We start from the raw sequence: 22,084 nt of genomic DNA on the forward strand, positions 1-22,084 counted from the left end.
TGGTGGTTGGGTGGTAGTGGGTGGTGGTGATGATGGTAGAGGTGGTGGGTGGTGGTTGGGTGGTAGTGGGTGGTGGTGATGATGGTAGAGGTGGTGGGTGGTGGTTGGGTGGTAGTGGGTGGTGGTGATGATGGTAGAGGTGGTGGGTGATGGTTGGGTGGTAGTGGGTAGTGGTGGTGGCCCTGTAGTCGTGACGACCGACTCTGGCCCATGGATGCTTACTTACAGCTGCATTGAATATTCCCTTGGTTACTTCTGCTGCGCTGCGGGCATCGTACTGCCCGCCTGCCGGGGTCTCTGTTGCCGCTAGATGAGTTCTCCTTGGCATTTTTCCTCCCTCTTACCCCTCATGTCCCAAAGATATGGTTCCCGATGGCAAGGAATCGTATTGACGATGCACAAGCGAGGGTGGGGGGAGAGGAGTAGTGTGAGTGGTGTTGATAGGAGGCAAGGGAAGAAGTACAATAGAAGAGGTGTGTGTGTGTGTGTTGAGCGAGGCAGCGTGGTGCGCGTGTGTTGTGTGTGGCAGCGAGTTGGCAACCTAGGCGGCGGGGCGCGGGCTGGGTGGCAGCCTCAGTCGGTGATAAGCTGTGGTAGGGAGAACTCGTAGGCTGCTCCTCTGTGTCAGTTATCTCTTTAAGGCCCCTCTCAGAGGCTCTTTCTCCCTTCTGGACGCGGATTGACTCTTCCTGTAGCCATCACCACGAGGCAAACTGGATTATACCACCAAGCCCCATCCGCCGAGCACGGTAAGTAACCCCCAAAACACTCGTACCATGCAACGCTGCCCCGCATCCTTACCCTTCATGCAATGCATTTTCCCACCTTATGCCGGACAATACCTGCGATTTGTTTACGTGTCTGTTTTCGCGCTCGACGCTACATGTGACCGAGAAAGAGTACTCTCCGCACCACTACATGTCAACACCAGGCCAAAGAGATAGCCATTGGGTGCACTAACGACCGATATCCTTGTCATCGGCTCAGACGAGGAATTTTGTGGGTGATAATCGGTGGTTTGGTCGGGCCGCCGCCGCCGCAGTCAACTTCGGAACATGGAAGGGAAGGGTTGTGCGCGAAATGCCACCGGGAGACAACGAGGTCAGACCGTAACGACGTCATTGATGCCCCAGACGTTCACGGTGTTGTTGTGGGTGTGTGTGGGGGGGGGGGAGGGGAGCCGGGGGGCGGAGCGGCGGGGCAGTGATGTGCGGGAGAGGTGTGTTGAGTGACAGGTGACCCGCACGTGTGTCTTGGTCGGGTCAGGTGTGTGTGGGTGTGGAGTGTGAGTGTGGAGTGTGGGTGTGGGTGTGTGTGTGTGGGTGTGTGTGTGTGTGTGTGTGTACTCACCTATTTGTGCTTGCGGGGGTTGAGCTTTGGCTCTTTGGTCACACACACACACTGTGTGTGTGTGTGTGTGTGTGTGTGTGTGTGTGTGTGTGTGTGTGTGTGTGTGTGTGTGTGTGTGTGTGTGTGTGTGTGTGTGTGTGGCGGCGGGTGGGTACAGAGGTCACCTGCATCGCGCCTAGCCACCCCACCGATTATGGCACCCCACCCACCGCTCCACGCATCCCCCCTCCCCCTCATCCCATCTCCCACCCCGTCCCCCCAAGGCCCACAATCTTCCCCCCCCCCCCTCTCTCATGCCACACCAGCATCCAACCCCTTCCCCCCCCCTACCCCCCCCACCCGAACACTCTTGCTGCAGCGTGTGACTCTTAGCGTTATATCCTACTCGGCAGCACCTGACCCCACTGTGGCGTGTTAGATCCTATCCTACAGCGTCTGATCCCCTCCCACCAGCGCGCTGTTCGATTCTACTTGAATACGTTTGACCTGAGCATGCTGTTAATCGTGTGGGGGCTGTGTAAGAACCTCATACTGCTGTGTCTGATCCTGCCGTGCTGCGTTAAAACCCGCGCTTTACAGCGTTCGATATCATCGTGCTGTGTTAAAATCCCACTTTACAGTCTTGCCTCGTAGTGCTGTGTTAGAGCCCACTTTACAGTCTTGCCTCGTAGTGCTGTGTTAGAGCCCACTTTACAGTCTTGCCTCGTAGTGCTGTGTTAGAGCCCACTTCGCCACGGCTGCCCACACTGTGCTGTGTTTGACTTCACCTTGCAGCGCTTGTCTCTGTTGCTGCCTCCCAGGCTAAGGTCCATGTTTTAATTAGGCCTCCCACTAGGCAGCGCATATGACTGTGGAGAACCCCAATTTGCAATGTCTGACCCCACGTTGAGGAGGCGTGTTTAGGTTAAGGGACCTCGGGTGTACTGCTGCCTGATGCGCTAAACTAATATCACTAAGCCAGTCAGCGATGAGCTTCAATGAATAGGCATTTGGCATAGTCTCATGTGATATTTGACTAACATTATTCATTCTTGAACATTGGTTAACCTGTCATCATTTGCTGTGTCCATCCTGTCTACAGTATCGGACAGTATAGCCACCTTTCGGACAGTGGTCACCCTTGTCCTGTCTCAGACTGTGGTCACCCTGTTAGACAGCTGCCATATTACTGCCTTCGAAACCCAGACTGTGGGCACCCTGTTAGACAGCTGCTATATTACTGCCTTAGAAACCCAGACTGTGGTCACCCTGTTAGACAGCTGCCATATTACTGCCTTAGAAACCCAGACTGTGGTCACCCTGTTAGACAGCTGCCATATTACTGCCTTAGAAACCCAGACTGTGGTCACCCTGTTAGACAGCTGCCATATTACTGCCTTAGAAACCCAGACTGTGGTCACCCTGTTAGACAGCTGCCATATTACTGCCTTAGAAACCCAGACTGTGGTCACCCTGTTAGACAGCTGCTATATTACTGCCTTAGAAACCCAGACTGTGGGCACCCTGTTAGACAGCTGCCATATTACTGCCTTAGAAACCCAGACTGTGGTCACCCTGTTAGACAGCTGCCATATTACTGCCTTAGAAACCCAGACTGTGGGCACCCTGTTAGACAGCTGCCATATTACTGCCTTAGAATCCCAGACGTCAGTATTTGAACCCTTATTGACAGTCTTTGATCTGCGTTTAGTCTTGTATTATATCTTACAGGTTCTGACTCGGCTTCTTCAGCTGCTGTGTCTTTTGAGCAGCAAGTTACAAACCCTTAAGTAGCATCAGCTGGCGCAAACCTTTAATCTCGGTCTCCACAGTGAGTTTCATCCTAACTCTATAGCTCAGGACTAGAGCTTTTGGAATTTTTTCTTGGCAGCATTTGCTGTCGGCTCGCACCATGGGCTTTGCTCGGCCAGGAATTAACATGGAGGCCAAGCGGTCTTAACACTTAGGGGCACAGTTTAGCGAGAGGGGTCGGTGCGAAGACTTTGTTCCCACCTGCGCTGTTAGTCAGCCTCGGGCGACTAGTGTGCATCCTCGTGTGTTGTGGGGGCCAGTGTTTGCGTCATCCACGTGTGTTGCTGGGCTCATGTTGGCTTCTCCCCCATGTGTTGCGAGGGTGATATTAGCGTCATCCCTCGTGTGTTGCGTCAAGCATGTGTTAGCGTCATCCTCGTGTGTTGGGAGACTGGCCCTAATGTTTGTTGAATATTTTATCTTGGGCGCCCAGCAGGAGTCGTTGATTCTAGCTTGAGTTAGTCATCCCAGGGCGATAGCTACAAGACCACTCCCTCCTTCCTTGTGTGTGTGTGTGTGTGTGTGTGTGTGTGTGTGTGTGTGTGTGTGTGTGTGTGTGTGTGTGTGTATTCACCTAGTTGTGCTTGTGGGGGTTGAGCTCTGCTCTTTCGGCCCGCCTCTCAACTGTCAATCAACTATTACTAACTGCTATTTTTTTCACACACACACACACACACACACACACACACACACACACACACACACACACACACACACACACACACACACACACACACACGCACACACACACGCACACGCACACACTGGTGGTGTGGGACATGATCACCCCATAACTTCCCGAGCAGAATTCCCATGCGGATGTAGAGCGATAGAACAACGGAAGTGGACGGTGACTGAAGGTCGTGGTTACTTAGTGGCCGCAGGGAGTTGAGAAGTGTACAGTTGGGCGCCAGTCACTGAACGGTAGCTGATTGAGTGCGAAACTACAGGTGACATACATCCGCACACACACGCACAGGGACCGTGGCTGAATGGACGGCGCTTGGGACTCGTAATCCAAGGGTCCGGGTTCGATTCCAACCGTCGGTGAAACAGATGGGTAGAGTTTCCTTTACCCTGATGCACCCCTTCCCTGTTACCTAGCAGTAAATAGGTATCTGGGAGTTAAGACAGCTGTTACGGGCTGCTTCCTGTGTGTGTGTGTGTGTGTGTGTGTGTGTGTGTGTGTGTGTGTGTGTGTGTGTGTGTGTGTGTGTGTGTGTGTGTACTCACCTAGTTGTACTCACCTAGTTGTGTTTGCGGGGGTTGAGCTCTGGCTCTTTGGTCCCGCCTCTCAACCGTCAATCAACAGGTGTACAGATTCCTGAGCCTACTGGGCTCTATCATATCTACATTTGAAACTGTGTATGGAGTCAGCCTCCACCACATCACTTCCTAGTGCATTCCATTTATTAACTACTCTGACACTGAAAAAATTCTTTCTAACGTCTCTGTGGCTCATCTGGGTACTAAGTTTCCACCTGTGTCCCCTTGTTCGTGTCCCACCCGTGCTGAAGAGTTTGTCTTTGTCCACCCTGTCAATTCCCCTGTGTGTATGTATGTGTATGTGTGTGTGTGTGTGTGTGTGTGTGTGTGTGTGTGTGTGTGTATGTGTGTGAGTGTGTTTACTATTTGTGTCGGCAGAATCGAGCTATTAGCTCATGGACCTAACCTTTATCACCAATCTATGCCACCAAACCCTTACTATATCTACTACATATATATCTGTCTAACACACTCACACATACACACATCCCCAGGAAGTAGCCTGTAGTAGCTGGCTAACTACCAGGTACCTATTTACTGCCAGGTGAAGAGGGGTATGAGGATGAAAGAAACTGCCAATTTGTCTCCGCCTCCCCCGAGAATCGAACCAGGGCCATTTATACTACGACCCCCAAGCGCTGTCCACTCAGCCGCGAGACCCCTGTGTGTATGCGTACTCACCTAGTTGTGCTTACGGGGGGGTTGGGAGGGGTTGAGCTTTGGCTGTTTGGTCCTGCAAATGTATGTGTGTGTGTGTGTGTGTGTGTGTGTGTGTGTGTGTGTGTGTGTGTGTGTGTGTGTACGTGTGTGCGTGTGTGTATGTGCGTGTATGTTTATTCCGTGACAAAACAATTTTCATACATAGCGGCTCCAAGTCCCACGGGGCGTGACTCGCCGTTCTTTTCTAGCCTCGATGATGGTTCAACTGGCCAGGATCCTCCCGCGGTAAACCGCAGAATGCTTTCTCGAGTCCCGCTTTGATCATATCCTTTAGAGTCTGCCTGGCATGACTGTGGCATTACTGCAAGTTGCTCGAACAGTGTGTGGTCAGTTTGGTGCTGAGGAGCCGGTAAACACTTTCCTGCAGGCCATGTTTTACACCACTACCCGTTTTTTATTTTTTTTTTTGTAATAATTCGTTCCAGGATATTCAGGTTTGTAGCTTATATAGTATTTGGTTCAGTTTTTTTTTGTATCTTATCGTTTGGGTTGCAATAGATTTCATTATTAAAAATAAGGTGACAATATCGAAAAGTCTTACACTGTTACTTAAGTATAACCAGATCTTAAGATAAAAAAAAAATATTCACAGAGTTTTAACTTAGGCTTTGCATTGACTAATATCGAACTTTTAAATTTACAACTAACTTAACAACTTTATCTAATCTCAAACAAATCGTTTGGCCGAATCTTACCTAGATAAGATTAGGAAACACTAAAACTAGGTTAGCCTGAGTTTTCTTTTATCTTTGATGTGACAGATGATACTGTAGTGATACGTAATTATATTTTTACTTAGTTATAACAAGCATGGAAAGTATTGGGTTAATTGCATAAGTAAAAGTTTATATGTAAAATCACAAAGCAATTAATTAAAGGTTAGTTGCTTTCAGCCACATTATTATGCTTAATTCTCATAATTAATTAATACCTTGTTTCTAACAAGACCAAATTGAGTATCCACCCGAGCGCAGACCTCCATCACTCCCTTGCCAGTGTGCCTGGCAAGTATATATACGATATAAAGATCATATTTACATCAATTTACAAGGGAAAATATTACATTTACATATATTTTATATAATTCCCAGGCTCTATTCTTGTTGAATACCGCCTGCCTGCACACCCTGTGGAAACTGATGTAGGATTAATAGTTTTTTTTATAATTCTAATTGTTTTAAAATAAATACAGTGTAATACAGTTAAATACATATAAGTCAACATAATTCTGAATTTAAAATAAGCCTAGAGCTCCTTGTATGAACAGCTTTTCAGTCAGGTCTATCAGTAGCTGATTTATGGTATTTTAGAAGAGGCGTGAATGTGGATAGTAATACTAAATTATGTAATTATAAATTCAGAGTTATGACATATTTATACGACAGTTTGTTTTTTAATAAATGCAAATATATAATTAATTGCAAAAAATACAAATATTTACAAAGTTAAAATGTTTATACTTTGAAAAACTGTCAAAATACAAAGATAACTGTTACCTAAGTGTAAATAATAATGGTATTTAAAATAAGCTAATGGGAAACACTTGGGTTGATCATAGGAATTAATTCTTTTCAGCTATAGGAACAATGGCATTAATCAATTATTGAAAAAATGCAATTAATACAGTTAAAAAAAATATTACAGTAAAAAATAATGACATAATTATAATTGCATTACAATACCTTTCGAATGTTGTGATCGTATTAGAGTGTTGTTATGACATACTGGATCTAATTAGTAATAATGTTTATGATAATGACAAATTTTAATAAGGTATAAATTATATGAACCAAATTAACAATGCGAGAACAATAATAAAGGTACCTTATCAAATACTTATAATTAGTTATTTTAATGATTGCATAAAAGGTGTAGATGAATACATTAGAATACAATTGGTTACACAGTGTGGGGTATTACAACGAGTGTGGTAGTAACTGGGTAGTATCAGCACTATGGTAGGCTCAACCCTTTCTCGCACTTTCTTACAGTCAATATTGACTTATTAAATACGTGCATATGTGACATACTAAACATACTAGTTTACCTTGAAAAGCTTCATAGAAAACACCGACCTTACCTAACCTTCTTAGTATGTTAAGATAAGCATCTCATTGCTTTGTAATTACAATTATTACTTAACCTATACCTATAATAGGTATAGGTTAAGTAATAACATCTTATTGCTTTGTAATTACAATTATTACTTAGCCTATACCTATAATAGTTTAAGTAATAATTGTAATTACGAAGCAATAAGATGCTTATCTTAACATACTAAGAAGGTTAGGTAAGGTCGGTGTTTTCTATGAACTTTTTCAAGGTAAACTAGTATGTTTAGTATGTCACATATGCACGTATTTAATAAGTCAATATTGACTATACGAAAGTGCGAGAACGGGTTGGCTAGGCTACAGCCTATGGACGATGTAGTTGACAAGAAATAGTAGACAGTACACGCGGTTGTTTAAAATATTAATGCATAATAATAACACTATGATAAGGTAGTTATTTTTCTATGTAACGTATGCAAGGAGAGACAATCAATGTGAGACATTAGAGTTGTTTGTCTATAAAACTTCTGCAAGGAGATAAAATCAGTGTGAGACATTATATATCTAATGAGGTAATCAGACAAATAATAAAGGTATTTGTTTACTAACATAACTTATACGAAGAAATATAATTAGAGATTACATTGAAGTATTTTTTGTTTTTTGGAAGATTAAATGTTTCACGCTAGTTAACTATATTTGAAGGCTGAATTTCAAGTATTTTTGCATGCCAGCTTTTGCTTTGGGGACTTTTTTTTTCGCAGGGATATTCCTGCGTGGGCCCTGAGCCTCAGGCTGGCCCACTAAGTTTTGCTTGTTTCTGTTTTATTTGGGCGGAGTATGATTATTTATGACTCGTATGGTCGCTTGCTTTGGGGACGATCCCATACATAGTACTTTCATTTTCGGGTAATTTCCAAAAATGTTGGAAATTTCCATAATTTCCGAAACATCCATCCAACGATAGACTAGCATAGTTCATGATGCTTGTAAAAATGAAATTTAAATTAATACAGTATTTTAAAAACAGTTCAAAACATTAGAAAATGATAAAATATGATAACTTTGGCACATTTCTGGGCCGAATTTAGCTTTCTTTGTTCAGGAATTTGTTGGATTCTAGTACGAAAGATTTACAATGATGCAGGAGAGATGTTTCTCCTGTATATTATCATGTAGACAACATTCATTCCGTATAGGCCTACGCATGATATATATAGATAACACTTCTGTTGTTCATTTGTTATTTAGCTTATCTTGCTGTTAAATTGTGAATAATACTTTGATTTTTTAGGCTGGTTTTATTTAGTTTGTTATGCATATTTTGTGGATCAGACATTTCTGATGTGTTGAAATTGGACTCGATGCTTACAGGGTTAAATGATGTTGATTAAAGTTTTTTTTATCTTTATTTAAGAAAATACAATATAAATACGCGTACTAGTGGCTGTACAAGAATGTAACAACTCTTGTATATATCTCAAAAAAAAAAAAAAAAAAAAAATCACATATACATAAGTTTTACAAGGCAATTATACATTACAACTCTTAGTAAACAAGTGTTTCAGTAGTACAGAACATGATCTTTAAAAAAAAAACTGAATGTCATACTTATTTATCCACAAACGATTTACAAAAATTGGAGAATAAATTTACATTAAAATACAGGTGATTAAACTTGCTGCGTCTCTCTGAGGACGCAGAAAGCTTGCATAGCCCCGGCAATTTCTACAATGGTAATGCAAGAGGTAAACCAGGGCTTTGAATATACCACTTCCAGTCCTTGCTGCACGTGCGTCCGACCCACAAATAGGCTAATAGTGCTGTCACTGCATGTGACAGCACTTTTGTCAGGCCAATAAGTATACAGTGCGGTACTCAACTCACCGTTGCAGTAGTAACACAATCAGTTGCTTGGTCATAGGTGTAGTCTGCAGCCCATTCTCATAAACAAAGGGCAAGATCCATTCCATGCACCCGCCAAACCCCCCTTGTTAATGAATGAAAAACGGTTCGCACACGACTCGCAACTGATGACGTCCGAACACTTCCGGAACAAGTGCTTCGCTGACGACTTTTCGAACCACAACGCTGTAAATGCTTCACCCACGTACTACAAAATACAAATAATCGCCAACAGACCCTAAACACCTAACCAATGCCTAAACATGCACAGTATGCTAATATGTAATAATATTTATTTATTATTGAGAAAATTCTTATTTTAAATGAACAGCATGTTAAAATTGATGACTGCGTCTTTGGGGTTGACCGCTGGATGGAATAGACTAGGTCTGAGGACGGGTTGTAGCCTCTGATATAATTGATGGTGTGCAGACCTATCAACACAAGAAAACGTGGTGGTGGGTGGCATAGTGCAGGTCTTTTGACTTTGTGAGTTGTCAAGCAGGTGGGCAGAACCAGTGAGCTCGGAACATGCAAGACTGGGTGGAAAAATAAAATTTTGCAATCTGTCCTCGACTCAAGTTCATTACATCCAGCGGCCGACCCCACAGACGCATTCATAAATTTTAACATGCTGTTCATTCAAAACGGGAATTTTCTCAAGTATAAATCAATATTATAATATATTAGCAAATTGTGTATATATAGGCATAGGATAGGTTAGGTTAGGTGTTTAGGTTCTGTTGGCGATTATTTGTATTTGTAGTACGTGGGTGAAGCATTTATAGCGTTGTGATTCGAACAAAATTCGTCAGTGAAACACTTGTTCCGGATATGTTCGAACGTCAGCAGTTGAGAGTCGTGTGTAAATCGCTTTTCATTCATAAACAGGGGGTTTGGCGGGTGCATGGAATCACTTTTGGGTCTTTGTATGGAAGACGGGCTGGGATGTAATGGACTTGAGTCGAGGACGGGTTGGTAAATGCTTCACCCACGTACTTCAAATACAAATAATCGCCAACAGAGCCTAAACACCTAACCTAACCTAACCTTCGCTTAATTATACGTAGAATTTGTATGTATACGAATATTTATTTATATATGAGAACAAACCAATTTTTAATACAATGTTAAAATTGATGAATCCGTCTGGGAAAGACGGCCGCTGCTTTAAGCAGCCTAGTGTGAGGACGCCCACGTACTACAAATACAAATAATCGCTAACAGAACCTAAAACACCTAACCAGTCCCTAAGTATATAAAATATGGTAATATAAAATAATATTAATTCCAAAACATGCACAGTATGCTAATATATAACAATATTTATGTATAATTTAATAATATTAATTTATAATTGAGAAAATTCTATTTTGAATGAACATCATGTTAAAATTGATGATTCGTGTTTGGGGTCGACCACTGGATGGAATGGACTTGATCTGAGGACGGGCTAAATGCACCACACACCATGCAAAATTTACTTAAACGAATGGAACCATAGCATCCTAGCTATGGTTCCACTCGTTTATGTAAATTTTGTTGGTAATATATTAAGCACAATTACTTCTAACGAGCTTATTGTTCTATATATTAATTGCCACAAATAGCTTTACAGTTCCTTTAATGCATCGCTTACAGCAGAAGTATTTGCTGAAATACAGTGCGCAGTCATTATATTATTATCAGTGTAAATCATCTACAGCGTCTTAAATGGCTATGTACAACTAATTTACTCTCATTCATCAATACTTATTTTAAGTAACTCGGTGACTTGCAAATTCCGTATTATATTTCATGCCCAGACTCTCTGATAAAAGCCAATTATGTTTAGAACGATACATGTAAATCGCTCAAGTAAATAATGATTCTTTTTTATTCAAATATATAATTTGGCCTTTGCATTAGAAAAAAAAATGTGTTCTTTGTTTTTTAATAGTATTCAGGTATTCATTTGGCCAGAATAATTAGACGCAAATAAAGAGTCATGTAGTACGTTACTGATGACAGCGAACACCTTAACGTTTAGTGATGTGTTTAGCTACCTGATTACGTGTGTTTGTAGTGCATCCCACGTTAACCTTTAGCGATGTGTTGAGCTACCTGATTACGTGTGTTTGTAGTGTGTGGAAACGGTTTGTGTTATGCATATGTGTTTAAACAGTGTAAAATGTTGTTTTTACTATTAACATTGGCTTCATGTTATACTTTCGTTACGAGTTTGTTGGTTGTATATGGTACTGACGATATGTAATTACACATACCTTAGTCTAGTGCTGAATATGTGTGTTTACACATAACCTAATCTAGTGGTGATTATGTTTATACATAGCATAGTATAGAGGTGATTACCTAGTCTAGTGCTGAATATGTGTGTTTACACATAGCCTAGTTTAGTGGTGATTACGTTTATACATAGCATAGTATAGAGGTGATTATGTGTTTATGCAGAGGCAAGAGTACTAATGTGGTTATATATAGGCCTAATGCTGATGGTAGGCTAATACATATGCCTAGAGCTTAAAAGTATGTTAAAAGAGCTGATGGTGTTCTTATACATAGTACAGATGATGCATTTATACATAGTAGCCTTTGATGGTGCACAGTGGAAAGTGTAGTCGGTTCATCGCGGAATGGTTCAGAGTTCGATTCCCGGGCTGGACAAGACGCTTGGGCATATTTCTTTTTCACTCGATACCTCTGTTCACCAAGCGTTAAATGGGTACCTGGTAGTTTAGGCAACTGTTGTGGGTTGGATCCTTGGGAAGGCCAGTTGTTAGCCTAGGGAAAGCTCGATAAGCATAACAGGCTCTATATCTGACAATGAGAAAGAAGGATTGTTGACATCCTGTATTTATGTGTTTCATTTGCAACTTTTTCATGGAGAATTCCATTTTATCTAACTACACAACCACCTACACTTTTCACATTCACCAAACAATTCCACACCCTACCAAGCTCCACCAACACTTACCACCTCTACAACTAACCAATACCTCCACTACCACCACCTACCAAACTTCGCCTACCACCATCGTGAACACCAATTCTTCCTTAATTTTTTTTTATCATCTATTCGAACTTTTCATCTTGGTTTTATAGATAACCACTATCTATCAACGTCCCCTTATAATAGTGTTCCTCACTGAAAATAAGGTCTTCAAAGCTATTTCCACTAAATTTTCTATACCTCTCTCTATAATGTATGTACCAGGATCGTACCTGGATGAGGTTCTGGGAGTTCTTCTATGTCTGGGAGTTCTTCTACATTGGTATTTCTGCTAAAATTGTCTCTACCTCTCTGTATAATGTATGTCCACTTTTCTACTATAAGTGAGGTATCTGTACCCGGGCCTACTGTCATACTAACTCCCCTGGCACTTGATTATATAATCTTAAAACACCAAGATGTGTCTCTTCAGTTACTAAATTCATTCTTTGATATCCCATAATCTCTAAAAGATCGTCACAGCACATTATATTTGTGCTCAGTTTTTTATGGGAATTTTTTCTTTGCAAAGTTCTTTCCCTCATAGTCCTATTCTCAGAGCTGCTCACATCTGGGGAAGACCTCCTAGGTTTCACATCACAGGGAGGTTTCACATTACATTACCCTGTAATCTATATTCCCTGGCACATTACCCTGTAATCTATATTCCCCGGCACATTACCCTGTAATCTATATTCCCCGGCACATTACCCTGTAATCTATATTCCCTGGCACATTACCCTGTAGCCTATATTCCCTGGCACATTACCCTGTAATCTATATTCCCTGGCACATTACCCTGTAATCTATATTCCCTGGCACATTACCCTGTAATCTATATTCCCTGGCACATTACCCTGTAATCTATATTCCCTGGCACATTACCCTGTAGCCTATAGTCCCTAGCACATTACCCTGTAATCTATATTCCCCGGCACATTACCCTGTAATCTATATTCCCTGGCACATTACCCTGTAATCTATATTCCCTGGCACATTACCCTGTAATCTATATTCCCTGGCACATTACCCTGTAATCTATATTCCCTGGCACATTACCCTGTAATCTATATTCCCTGGCACATTACCCTGTAATCTATATTCCCTGGCACATTACCCTGTAATCTATATTCCCTGGCACATTACCCTGTAGCCTATATTCCCTGGCACATTACATTGCAGTCTATATTATCTGACACAAACTTAAGCAATCATTCTATGGAACTATAAGTAGGTTATAATAGGCTAAACTAAAAATGTTAATTCCCTTGTATTTTCATGCAAAAATGAGTAGACAACCTTGTATTTCCTATATATAACTTATCTAAAGGAAACACGACAGTTGTGGTTTTAATTCAAAAAGTTCATATTAATATTAATTACATTTTCATATTAATATCAATTACACTTCATATTAAAACTGGACTAGAAGCTTCGAGTTTCCTGTTTTTTTAATATATTATATCGTCGTGGGGGGGGATGATGATGTCCGGGTAGGGGGAGGTGTTGGGGGGGGGGATGTGGTGTCTTCTCCATGTTGCCATATCAAATGAGCGAAATTTTCTGTTCGTACCCAAGTATCAGTCATATTTCTGGTTAGTATCGGTCGATATTACTAACATACCCAGAAACATTTTCGTTAGTGCAATTTTTTTTTTTACTTTCGTGCAAATAAATGCATCGGATGATATCTGAAGAAAGATTTATGAAAATTTTCAGGATTACTGTATAAAAGCTTTCGATTGTTGTACAAAATTTATGATTATTTTTTGCAATAAGTATTGTTAATCAATGATTATTGGATACTATTATAGATACTGTAGGATAATTGCGTATAATAATTTGATCTAATCTTATGTATTAATTAGAGAAGCATAAATAACACTACAAAATGTTTATAAATCCTATACAGTATAATTATTTCAGTTAAAATTATATGTTAATTAATGAAGCATAGATAATTATTTCAAATACAATGAATTCTCAGAAGAATTTGAACCCATAGAACACTTTGTTTGAGCCAATGTATTTAAAGTGTATGTCTTCATTCGTTGAAGACGTATATTTTATTGAAAATGGTCACAGAAAATTACATAGATGAGTATTATATATAATTACTCACATCAGTATACATAACATCAATAATTATTAAGGTATGGATAACTACCCGGGCTAACACTATAATTAGCCCAATAATTGAAAAATAGAAACAAATAATTGATCTAAACCTTAGTAGATGTTAGGGCATTTAAGTTAATAATTATTTGTGCATATCATTGTTGATCATTGTAATGACTATACTTTATTAAAATGGCTTATAGCAAATTGTGACTGAAGCCAATGATTGCAAATAAGTTGCGTATACAGTAATTATTATATTATATTTTCTGAGTTTAATACAGCTAATTATTAAAATATTTTACAGCAAACACACACAAATAACAATCGCTGTTCGAAGAGCTCATCCAGCTCCAAAGATATTAATTGAACACCGTCGTTGACGCTGATTTATTGATGATTGTTGAAATTGTTGTTATATACAGTATATTCATATATGTTGACCAGACCACACACTAGAAGGTGAAGGGACGACGACGATTCGGTCCGTCCTGGACCATTCTCAAGTCGATTGTGATATTTGTTTATTTAAAACACTTGCAAGAAGGTGACAGTGGGTTATATTAAAAAAAAATCATGGATATGTTTCCTTGCTAAGCCACTTCCACATATGTTTATTAATTAAAATTTTTATTGTTTATTACGTGGAAATTATTTTAGTTCCTAAAAAATGATTAAAGTGATCATATATATATATATATATATATATATATATATATATATATATATATATATATATATATATATATATAAAGATAATTACATTTAATAACTATAGTTAGGTTATTCTTTAAAGATAAGGTAATCAGTATTTTTTTAAAGTTTGTAATAACCAGAATTCATTATCAGTAATAACTTTAAGATCTTAATAACATTTATATATAATGTATAAAACTTTAAGCAGATGTGAAAACTTTATTATTTATATTATTAATGATTAGTGATTATATGAAGCCAATATATATGTGTTGATTATTAAGAAAATTATTTGCCCTATAAGTAATGGCTATATATGAATTATTGAAATAATTTTATATTGCTTGGGGAAACTAAAAATAATCGTAACAGATGATTACTGATAATAATTTCTGATAATTAGTTATAATTATAGATAATCCTAATCACATGAAATGAATATAGATTATCACCTAATTATTTTAGATGATCTAAGCAGAAAGTTACTAATAAAATTGGTATACGTAATGATCATTTACTACCTTTTTATTGGCAGATATTTATGTGCTGTGATTAGTTTTTAAATAGATACTAGGACTGATTTTAGGTGTGGGGGGCTTTGACAGATTTATAGGTCAGTTCGCAAAGTTTCAAGCATCTTTTAGGCTTTTAAGTTATTTTTAAGTGGCTCTTAATTATTAGTAGTTGGCCAATTTTTAGGTCAGCTATTTTAAAGGAGCTTTTAGCCCTTTAATTCTCTTGAATTGGCAATTGGTTATCTAGTTTAACTAACTTTTAGGTCAGGGCAAAACGTTTTAAGCAGGTATTGTGCTCTCAGGGAACTTTAAGTGCTTATTAATTGTTGTTTTGTAGTTTTATTTAAGTTATAAATAAGTATATTCTAGAGTGTACATAATTATGTTGTAGTACAGTATTTAATAGCTTATAGCAAATACCTTAGGCATGTAACGTAGTGTAATAAGTAGCTTATTTGATTGTTATATTTTAACTATAGCAGTATTTACCATTATCCATTTCAGTAAATGCCTCTCCTACCTGCTCTAGTATCTACTATCATCTATTTTGACCAGACCACACACTAGAAGGTGAAGGGACGACGACGTTTCGGTCCGTCCTGGACCAGTCACACAATCGACTTCAGAATGGTCCAGGACGGACCGAAACGTCGTCGTCCCTTCACCTTCTAGTGTGTGGTCTGGTCAAATTACTTTAGCCACGTTATTGTGACCCATCGGCTACTATCATCTACTTCAGTATTTATATATATATATATATATATATATATATATATATATATATATATATATATATATATATATATATATATATATATATATATATATATATATATATCTACCTTTATCCATACTTAATATTTGCTTACTAATCTATCCACATTCTTATTTACTGGAATACCTATCCACTTTTCTGTATACCTCCCTTCTTCCTATCTCCATACCTCCGTATCTCTCTACCAAACTACCTCTCTTGTTTGCCTACCTCCGTGTTTACATACCTTGTAAACTATTACATATATATCTATCTCATGTACCAACCAACCAACCGGCCTGTTTACTACTCCCTGTCTATCCTCCACGCCTCCATCAGTGGTATATGCACCGGAAAACAGTTAGATAAAATTCACGTTCTGAAGCTTACTTATTTTTTTTTTCACTGGTGAACAGTGTATGCAATCTAAGCCTTATGGTACTTTGTTACATGACCCGACGCGCGCGCGTATATCTCCTGCTCTCTTGCATTGTGCCTAGTTAATCTCTCCAACGTGAAGGCTTCAACGGTAAATTGTTTCCGTGTTTTCCTCTTTTTTTTGCGTTTCTTTCTAACCGGAAAACTTTTAGATATGTTCTACTCCTCCTCCTCCTCCTCCTTCCTTTCATTTTATAATTTTTTGCTCATTCGATCGAATTGATTAAATTGCTCTTCCTTTGCGTTTTCCTTGAACTTCTGCTTAGGACACTCCTTCGTCTCTTGCTTGTATTTTGCTAGTTAGACGTTAGTGAGGCATAAGATACAATATTTAGCTCCAGGATTGGAGCTAAATATCCCCGACCGTCCAAATGGTTGGACACAATTCCTTTCCCCTGTCCCATCCCGAAACCTTATCCTGACCCCTTGCAAGTGCAAGGGGTCAGGATAAGGCCTCCTCATTCCTTCCATTACTCGTAATGGCTTGGCGCTTTCCCCCCCTGATAGTTCCATTCCATTCCAGGATTGGACTAAGCCACACATAGAGGGAAGATATATATAAACAAGAATGGGGCTGAGGGGATATAAGTTGGCGGAAAAAGCAGTAATCAGGAGGGAATTATTAAATATAATAAAGGAAAGTATAGAGGAAGGGGGAGTAGTGAGTGAGGATGAGAAGTTGGGAGGGAGGAAAGTAGGGATGGTGGGAAGTAGGGAGAGAAGGAAGTAGAGAGGGAAGGAAGTATAAGGACAGGGAGGGAAGGAGGTGACAAACCAGGGAAAGGGGTAGAGTAAGGAGAGGGAAAAAAACGGGCAAAAGGAGAAAGAGAGTTTTGGGAGAGGGTGAGGAAGAGATAAAAAGGGGGTAGAGTGGAAGTCTGGTAAAGGGAAGGGGGGGGGGGAAGAGGTGGGAGAAGTAGAGAGGAACGGAAGGAAATATAGAGGAATCCAGGTAGAAGAAGGATATGAGAGAGAGAGTAAAGGAAGGGGGGTAGAGGGAAGTTGTAAATTAAATGGTTAGGGATCACAAGAGAGGGGGTAGAGAGGAAAGGAATGAAGATGAGGATGGAGAATGATAGAGGAATAGAGAGGTAAGGATGAGGGTATCCAGGTAGAGGGAGGGAGGGAGGGAGTGACGCTACAGAACAGCCTCAGGAAAGGCCAAGGACTCGCCCAAATGTTTATGATGGTTTTAAAACGGAGCAAAAAAAACAACGTTGTGCAAGCCGGCGAAGACACAGTGGCAGCCCCGCCCCCCCCCTGTTTGTATGCCAACATAATACTGTATGATGTATAAGTGTATAATCTTCTGGTGAATGCGAACAGCTTAGTCATGGAATGTGTATGTGTATCTGAGTATATTTCATCCCAACCCTCCCTCCCCCTTCCCAAGAATCAAGAAAGTGCCTTATAATGTTAATATGTATCCATTTTGGAGCGGTGTATGTATGTGTGCGTGTGTCACCGTGGCTATTTTTTTTCCTCTCCCTGCGGTGTCTGTGTATGCAAATGTATGTAGAAAGGATGTTGTTGAAGCTTGTGTTAGCGTGGTGTGTATATACGTTGGTGTGTGTGTGTGAGTGTGTGAGGCTTTCAGACTTGCTTATGCATATGTGTGTCTGTGGGCAAGTGAGTATCTGCAAGGGTCAGCGATTTATGTGAGCTGTTTGAGGGGTGGGGGGGGAGGGGAGGGGAGAGACTGAGGGAGGGGGATAGTGAGGGAAGGAGAGAGGGAAGGAAGGGAGGGGGGGGCAGAGGAGAACCCTAGGGGGTGTTGATCCTTCAGAAGGTGGATGTTTACCATCGTCTGAAGTGAAGCAGAAGGGGAGATATCAAGGATATTGTTATCAAGACGTGTGGGTGTCAATGAGCTAGTGTGAGGGGGGGGAGAGAATGGTTGTGTGAGTGAGTGTACGTATATGCGAGTGCGTCTTAGAGAATGAGTGAGTGGGAGTGGGAGTGGGTGACTGAGTGAGAGAATGGGCGAATTTATGAGTGCTAGTGAATAGTTGAGTGAGTGAATATATGGACGAGTTTGTGAGTGAGTGCTAGTGAATAGTTTAGTGAGTGTATATATGGGCGGGTTTATCAGTGCATGGGTGAGTAAGTGAGTGACTGTATTAGCGAGTGTTTGTTAGTGAATGAGTGAGTGTGTGCTAGTGAATGGGGTGAGTAAGTGAGTGTCCCCCGTGTGAGTCCGTATGCGTCAATCAAGCGGTGGTCTAGTGAGATGGATAGAGGGGTAGGATGGACCCCATGCTACCATCCCATCTCCCGATCTCTGAGCTCCATACCAACGCCTTCCCTGGCCCGTGCTATCACGCACATCATCTTACCGCACACCCCTCAACTATAGCCGGCTTGATCCTCAACCATCACCCGTGGCCCCCCTCACTCATCGCCTCTCTACCTAGCCCGCATTCACCGCCTCACGACCCAATCCTCACCATCTTGGCCATCACCCCTCAACACCATCACCTGACCAACCTGTTCACCCTCGCTTCATTCATCACCTGACCCATCGTTACTCCTCATTCTTTCTCCGCTCAAATTACAGACGAATGTAAGGAATCCTGGTGCGTAGCACACACGGCAAATGTTAGCCGTGTTGCTCCCTTATATGCAACAATACTCAAGTCTAACGAGGGCGACACACCCCGGCTAATTACTGTATCCAGAGTACCGAGGGGCAGAGTCTGGGAGGGAGGGAGTGCTTGCGAGGGAGGGAGGGAGTGCTTGCGAGGGAGGGAGGGAGTGCTTGCGAGGGAAGGAGGGAGTGTTTGCGAGGGAGGGAGGGAGTACTTGCGAGGAAGACGGAGTGGAGGGACGCTGCCCATGTCACTTTGACCGTCGGGGATCGAACGCCGACCTGCAAGAAGCATAACAAAAACTGTCACCATACCTGATACAACAATTCTTCCACTATACAATAATGCAGCAAATACAATACAAAACAAGACACCGCGATATGGTCGAGTTGTAGACGTTGACTCACTGCTAGAAAATATAGATTTCTGAAAGGCAAGAACGTAAAAGGGAATCGTAACTTTGACATTATCATATGGGGGTCACGGACTTGTTTACCTTTGGGGGTCGTTAGCGGGGACACCTGGTGAGGGCGTTGACGCGGGCGGCTGCTGCGGGTGTTGACGCGGGCGGCTGCTGCTGCGGTTGTTGACGCGGGCGGCTGCTGCGGGTGTTGACGCGGGCGGCTGCTGCTGCGGGTGTTGACGCGGGCGGCTGCTGCTGCGGTTGTTGACGCGCGCGGCTGCTGCGGGTGTTGACGCGGGCGGCTGCTGCGGGTGTTGACGCGGGCGGCTGCTGCGGGTGTTGACGCGGGCGGCTGCTGCGGGTGTTGACGCGGGCGGCTGCTGCTGCGGGTGTTGACGCGGGCGGCTGCTGCTGCGGTTGTTGACGCGCGCGGCTGCTGCGGGTGTTGACGCGGGCGGCTGCTGCTACGGGTGTTGACGCGGGCGGCTGCTGCGGGTGTTGACGCGGGCGGCTGCTGCTGGTGTTGACGCGGGCGGCGGCTGCTGCGGTTGTTGACGCGCGCGGCTGCTGCGGTTGTTGACGCGCGCGGCTGCTGCTGGTGTTGACGCGCGCGGCTGCTGCTGGTGTTGACGCGGGCGGCTGCTGCTACGGGTGTTGACGCGGGCGGCTCCTGCGTGTGTTGACGCGGGCGGCTGCTGCGGTTGTTGACGCGGGCGGCTGCTGCGGGTGTTGACGGGGGCGGCTGCTGTGGGTATTGACGCGGGCGGCTGCTGCGGGTGTTGACGCAGGCGGCTGCTGCTGCGGGTGTTGACGCGGGCGGCTGCTGCTGCGGGTGTTGACGTGGGCGGCTGCTGCGGGTGTTGACGCGGGTACTGAGTACGGCCTTTGTAATGGACACATGCTGGGCCTTGTTGGCGTGCACTGTGTAGGGGGCTATTGTAGGGGACCCATAGATGGTTAAGCCTTGTGCTACCTACCGTCAGCGTGCTGTTGACAATGGCACATGTGAGGTAGTTGACGTGGCAACACACTCCGTGTATACATCCGTAGAAATCCTAATGGCTATGAGGTAACCTAGTTAATAAGAAGTTCACCGGCCAGGTCGTTGATCTGGGCATTGCCTAAACGTGTTGGCTGATGGGAGACCGCTGACGTTGACACCTGCGAGATCATTAGCGCGAACACTTAAGATTTGACGCTTAAACTGGCTAGACCAGTTTCCGCGGACACGAGAGAGTCGGTCTACTTGGACACCTGCAGAAACGACGACCACCTTCCCGCTCAGCGATGCACACGTCACTGGCCACACGAACACATGTACGCCTGCAAGGTATCGAACACATGTACGCCTGCAAGATATCGAACACATGTACGCCTGCAAGATATCGAACACATGTACGCCTGCAAGATATCGAATACATGTACGCCTGCAAGGTATCGAACACATGTACGCCTGCAAGGTATCGAACACATGTACGCCTGCAAGGTATCGAACACATGTACGCCTGCAAGGTATCGAACACATGTACGCCTGCAAGATATCGAATACATGTACGCCTGCAAGGTATCGAACACATGTACGCCTGCAAGGTATCGAACACATGTACGCCTGCAAGGTATCGAACACATGTACGCCTGCAAGGTATCGAACACATGTACGCCTGCAAGGCATCGAACACATGTACGCCTGCAAGATATCGAATACATGTACGCCTGCAAGATATCGAACGCATGAGCTTTGAAAATAATTACCTCGGACGTCAGTGCCAACAAGATCATCAATAGTAACACCTGTAGTCATTTGCACCAGTGGAGCCTTTGTTTCCAGACATGACTTGTGCGAGCTCACATCGCCTTGATCAATCAACACAGCTCTGTGTATGGTAAGGACAAGCGCGGGAATCAAACTGCATTATGCATTAGTGATAAGCATACAATGGAGATTGAAGAACCGATGGCTGAGGAGATCCTGGAACGGAACTCAGAGGCGGGAGCAAAAAAAGGCCACTGAAACCTTGATATCAGAGCTCCGATAGGTCGGGAACCAGACGTCAATAGGAAAGGAGGCAGGAACGAAGAGAATAGAGAGTATGAAGGAGGAAGGGGAGTAAAGAATGAGGGCCGGGATAGAGGTAAGGGGTGAGAAAACAAGGGAGGAAGGGGAAGTAGAGAAATGTATCATAATTAGGTTTCTACTTTGGGAGGTGAGAATTACTCGACTCAGTTTTTTGTTCCACCGGTCAGGTCATTCGAGCGGGGACCCGGGGCAGAGAGGGAGAAGACTGGAGAGTAAGGGAGCGAGAAACGCTGCTTCGATGTACTGCAGAAACGAAGGCATTACTGCAGAAGTCAGGCGAGTAAAAGGGGTAACGAGAGGGTGAGATTATCTATGAATTAGTGGGAGAAAAGGGGAATTTGAGGGAAGGGGAGTTTGATTAGAGGGGCGGGGAGGAAGAGATGGATGAGTGGGGGAGGAGTGTCGCAGCATGGACGTGGT

At 42.6% G+C, this 22,084-nt stretch overlaps 2 protein-coding genes across 2 annotated transcripts in view; one reads left to right on the plus strand and one right to left on the minus strand.

Annotated features, from left to right (window-relative positions):
• Nucleotides 1-581: 581 nt before the first annotated feature.
• The window catches only part of grh (grainy head), a 794,482-nt gene continuing 772,979 nt past the window's right edge, over nucleotides 582-22,084 (plus strand). Inside the window, exon 1 of the mRNA XM_069332892.1 lies at nucleotides 582-749. The gene's annotated coding sequence lies outside the window, so the exon portion shown is untranslated. The remainder of the gene's footprint in view (nucleotides 750-22,084) is intronic.
• LOC123754897 (uncharacterized) lies at nucleotides 10,699-20,760 on the minus strand. Its single transcript, XM_045737227.2, has 3 exons — nucleotides 20,682-20,760; nucleotides 19,681-20,520; nucleotides 10,699-10,739 (listed from the first exon to the last, which is right to left on the minus strand). Exons 1-3 carry the CDS (start codon nucleotides 20,758-20,760, stop codon nucleotides 10,699-10,701), a joined length of 960 nt encoding a protein of 319 aa, XP_045593183.2.

Source organism: Procambarus clarkii, chromosome 28 (assembly GCF_040958095.1).
Source record: "Procambarus clarkii isolate CNS0578487 chromosome 28, FALCON_Pclarkii_2.0, whole genome shotgun sequence".
NCBI classification, from domain to species: domain Eukaryota; kingdom Metazoa; phylum Arthropoda; class Malacostraca; order Decapoda; family Cambaridae; genus Procambarus; species Procambarus clarkii.

Bases quoted from the DNA above. Each gene is read 5' to 3' on its own strand.
- LOC123754897 (XM_045737227.2), bottom strand. From the start codon at position 20,760: ATGATCTCGCAGGTGTCAACGTCAGCGGTCTCCCATCAGCCAACACGT. The intron at 20,521-20,681 runs GTGAACTTCTTA...CCCCTACAATAG, and splicing joins CCAGATCAACGACCTGGCCG to CCCCCTACACAGTGCACGCC. The intron at 10,740-19,680 runs GTAAACAAGTCC...ACTGTATTTCAG, and splicing joins CCCGCTAACGACCCCCAAAG to CAAATACTTCTGCTGTAAGC.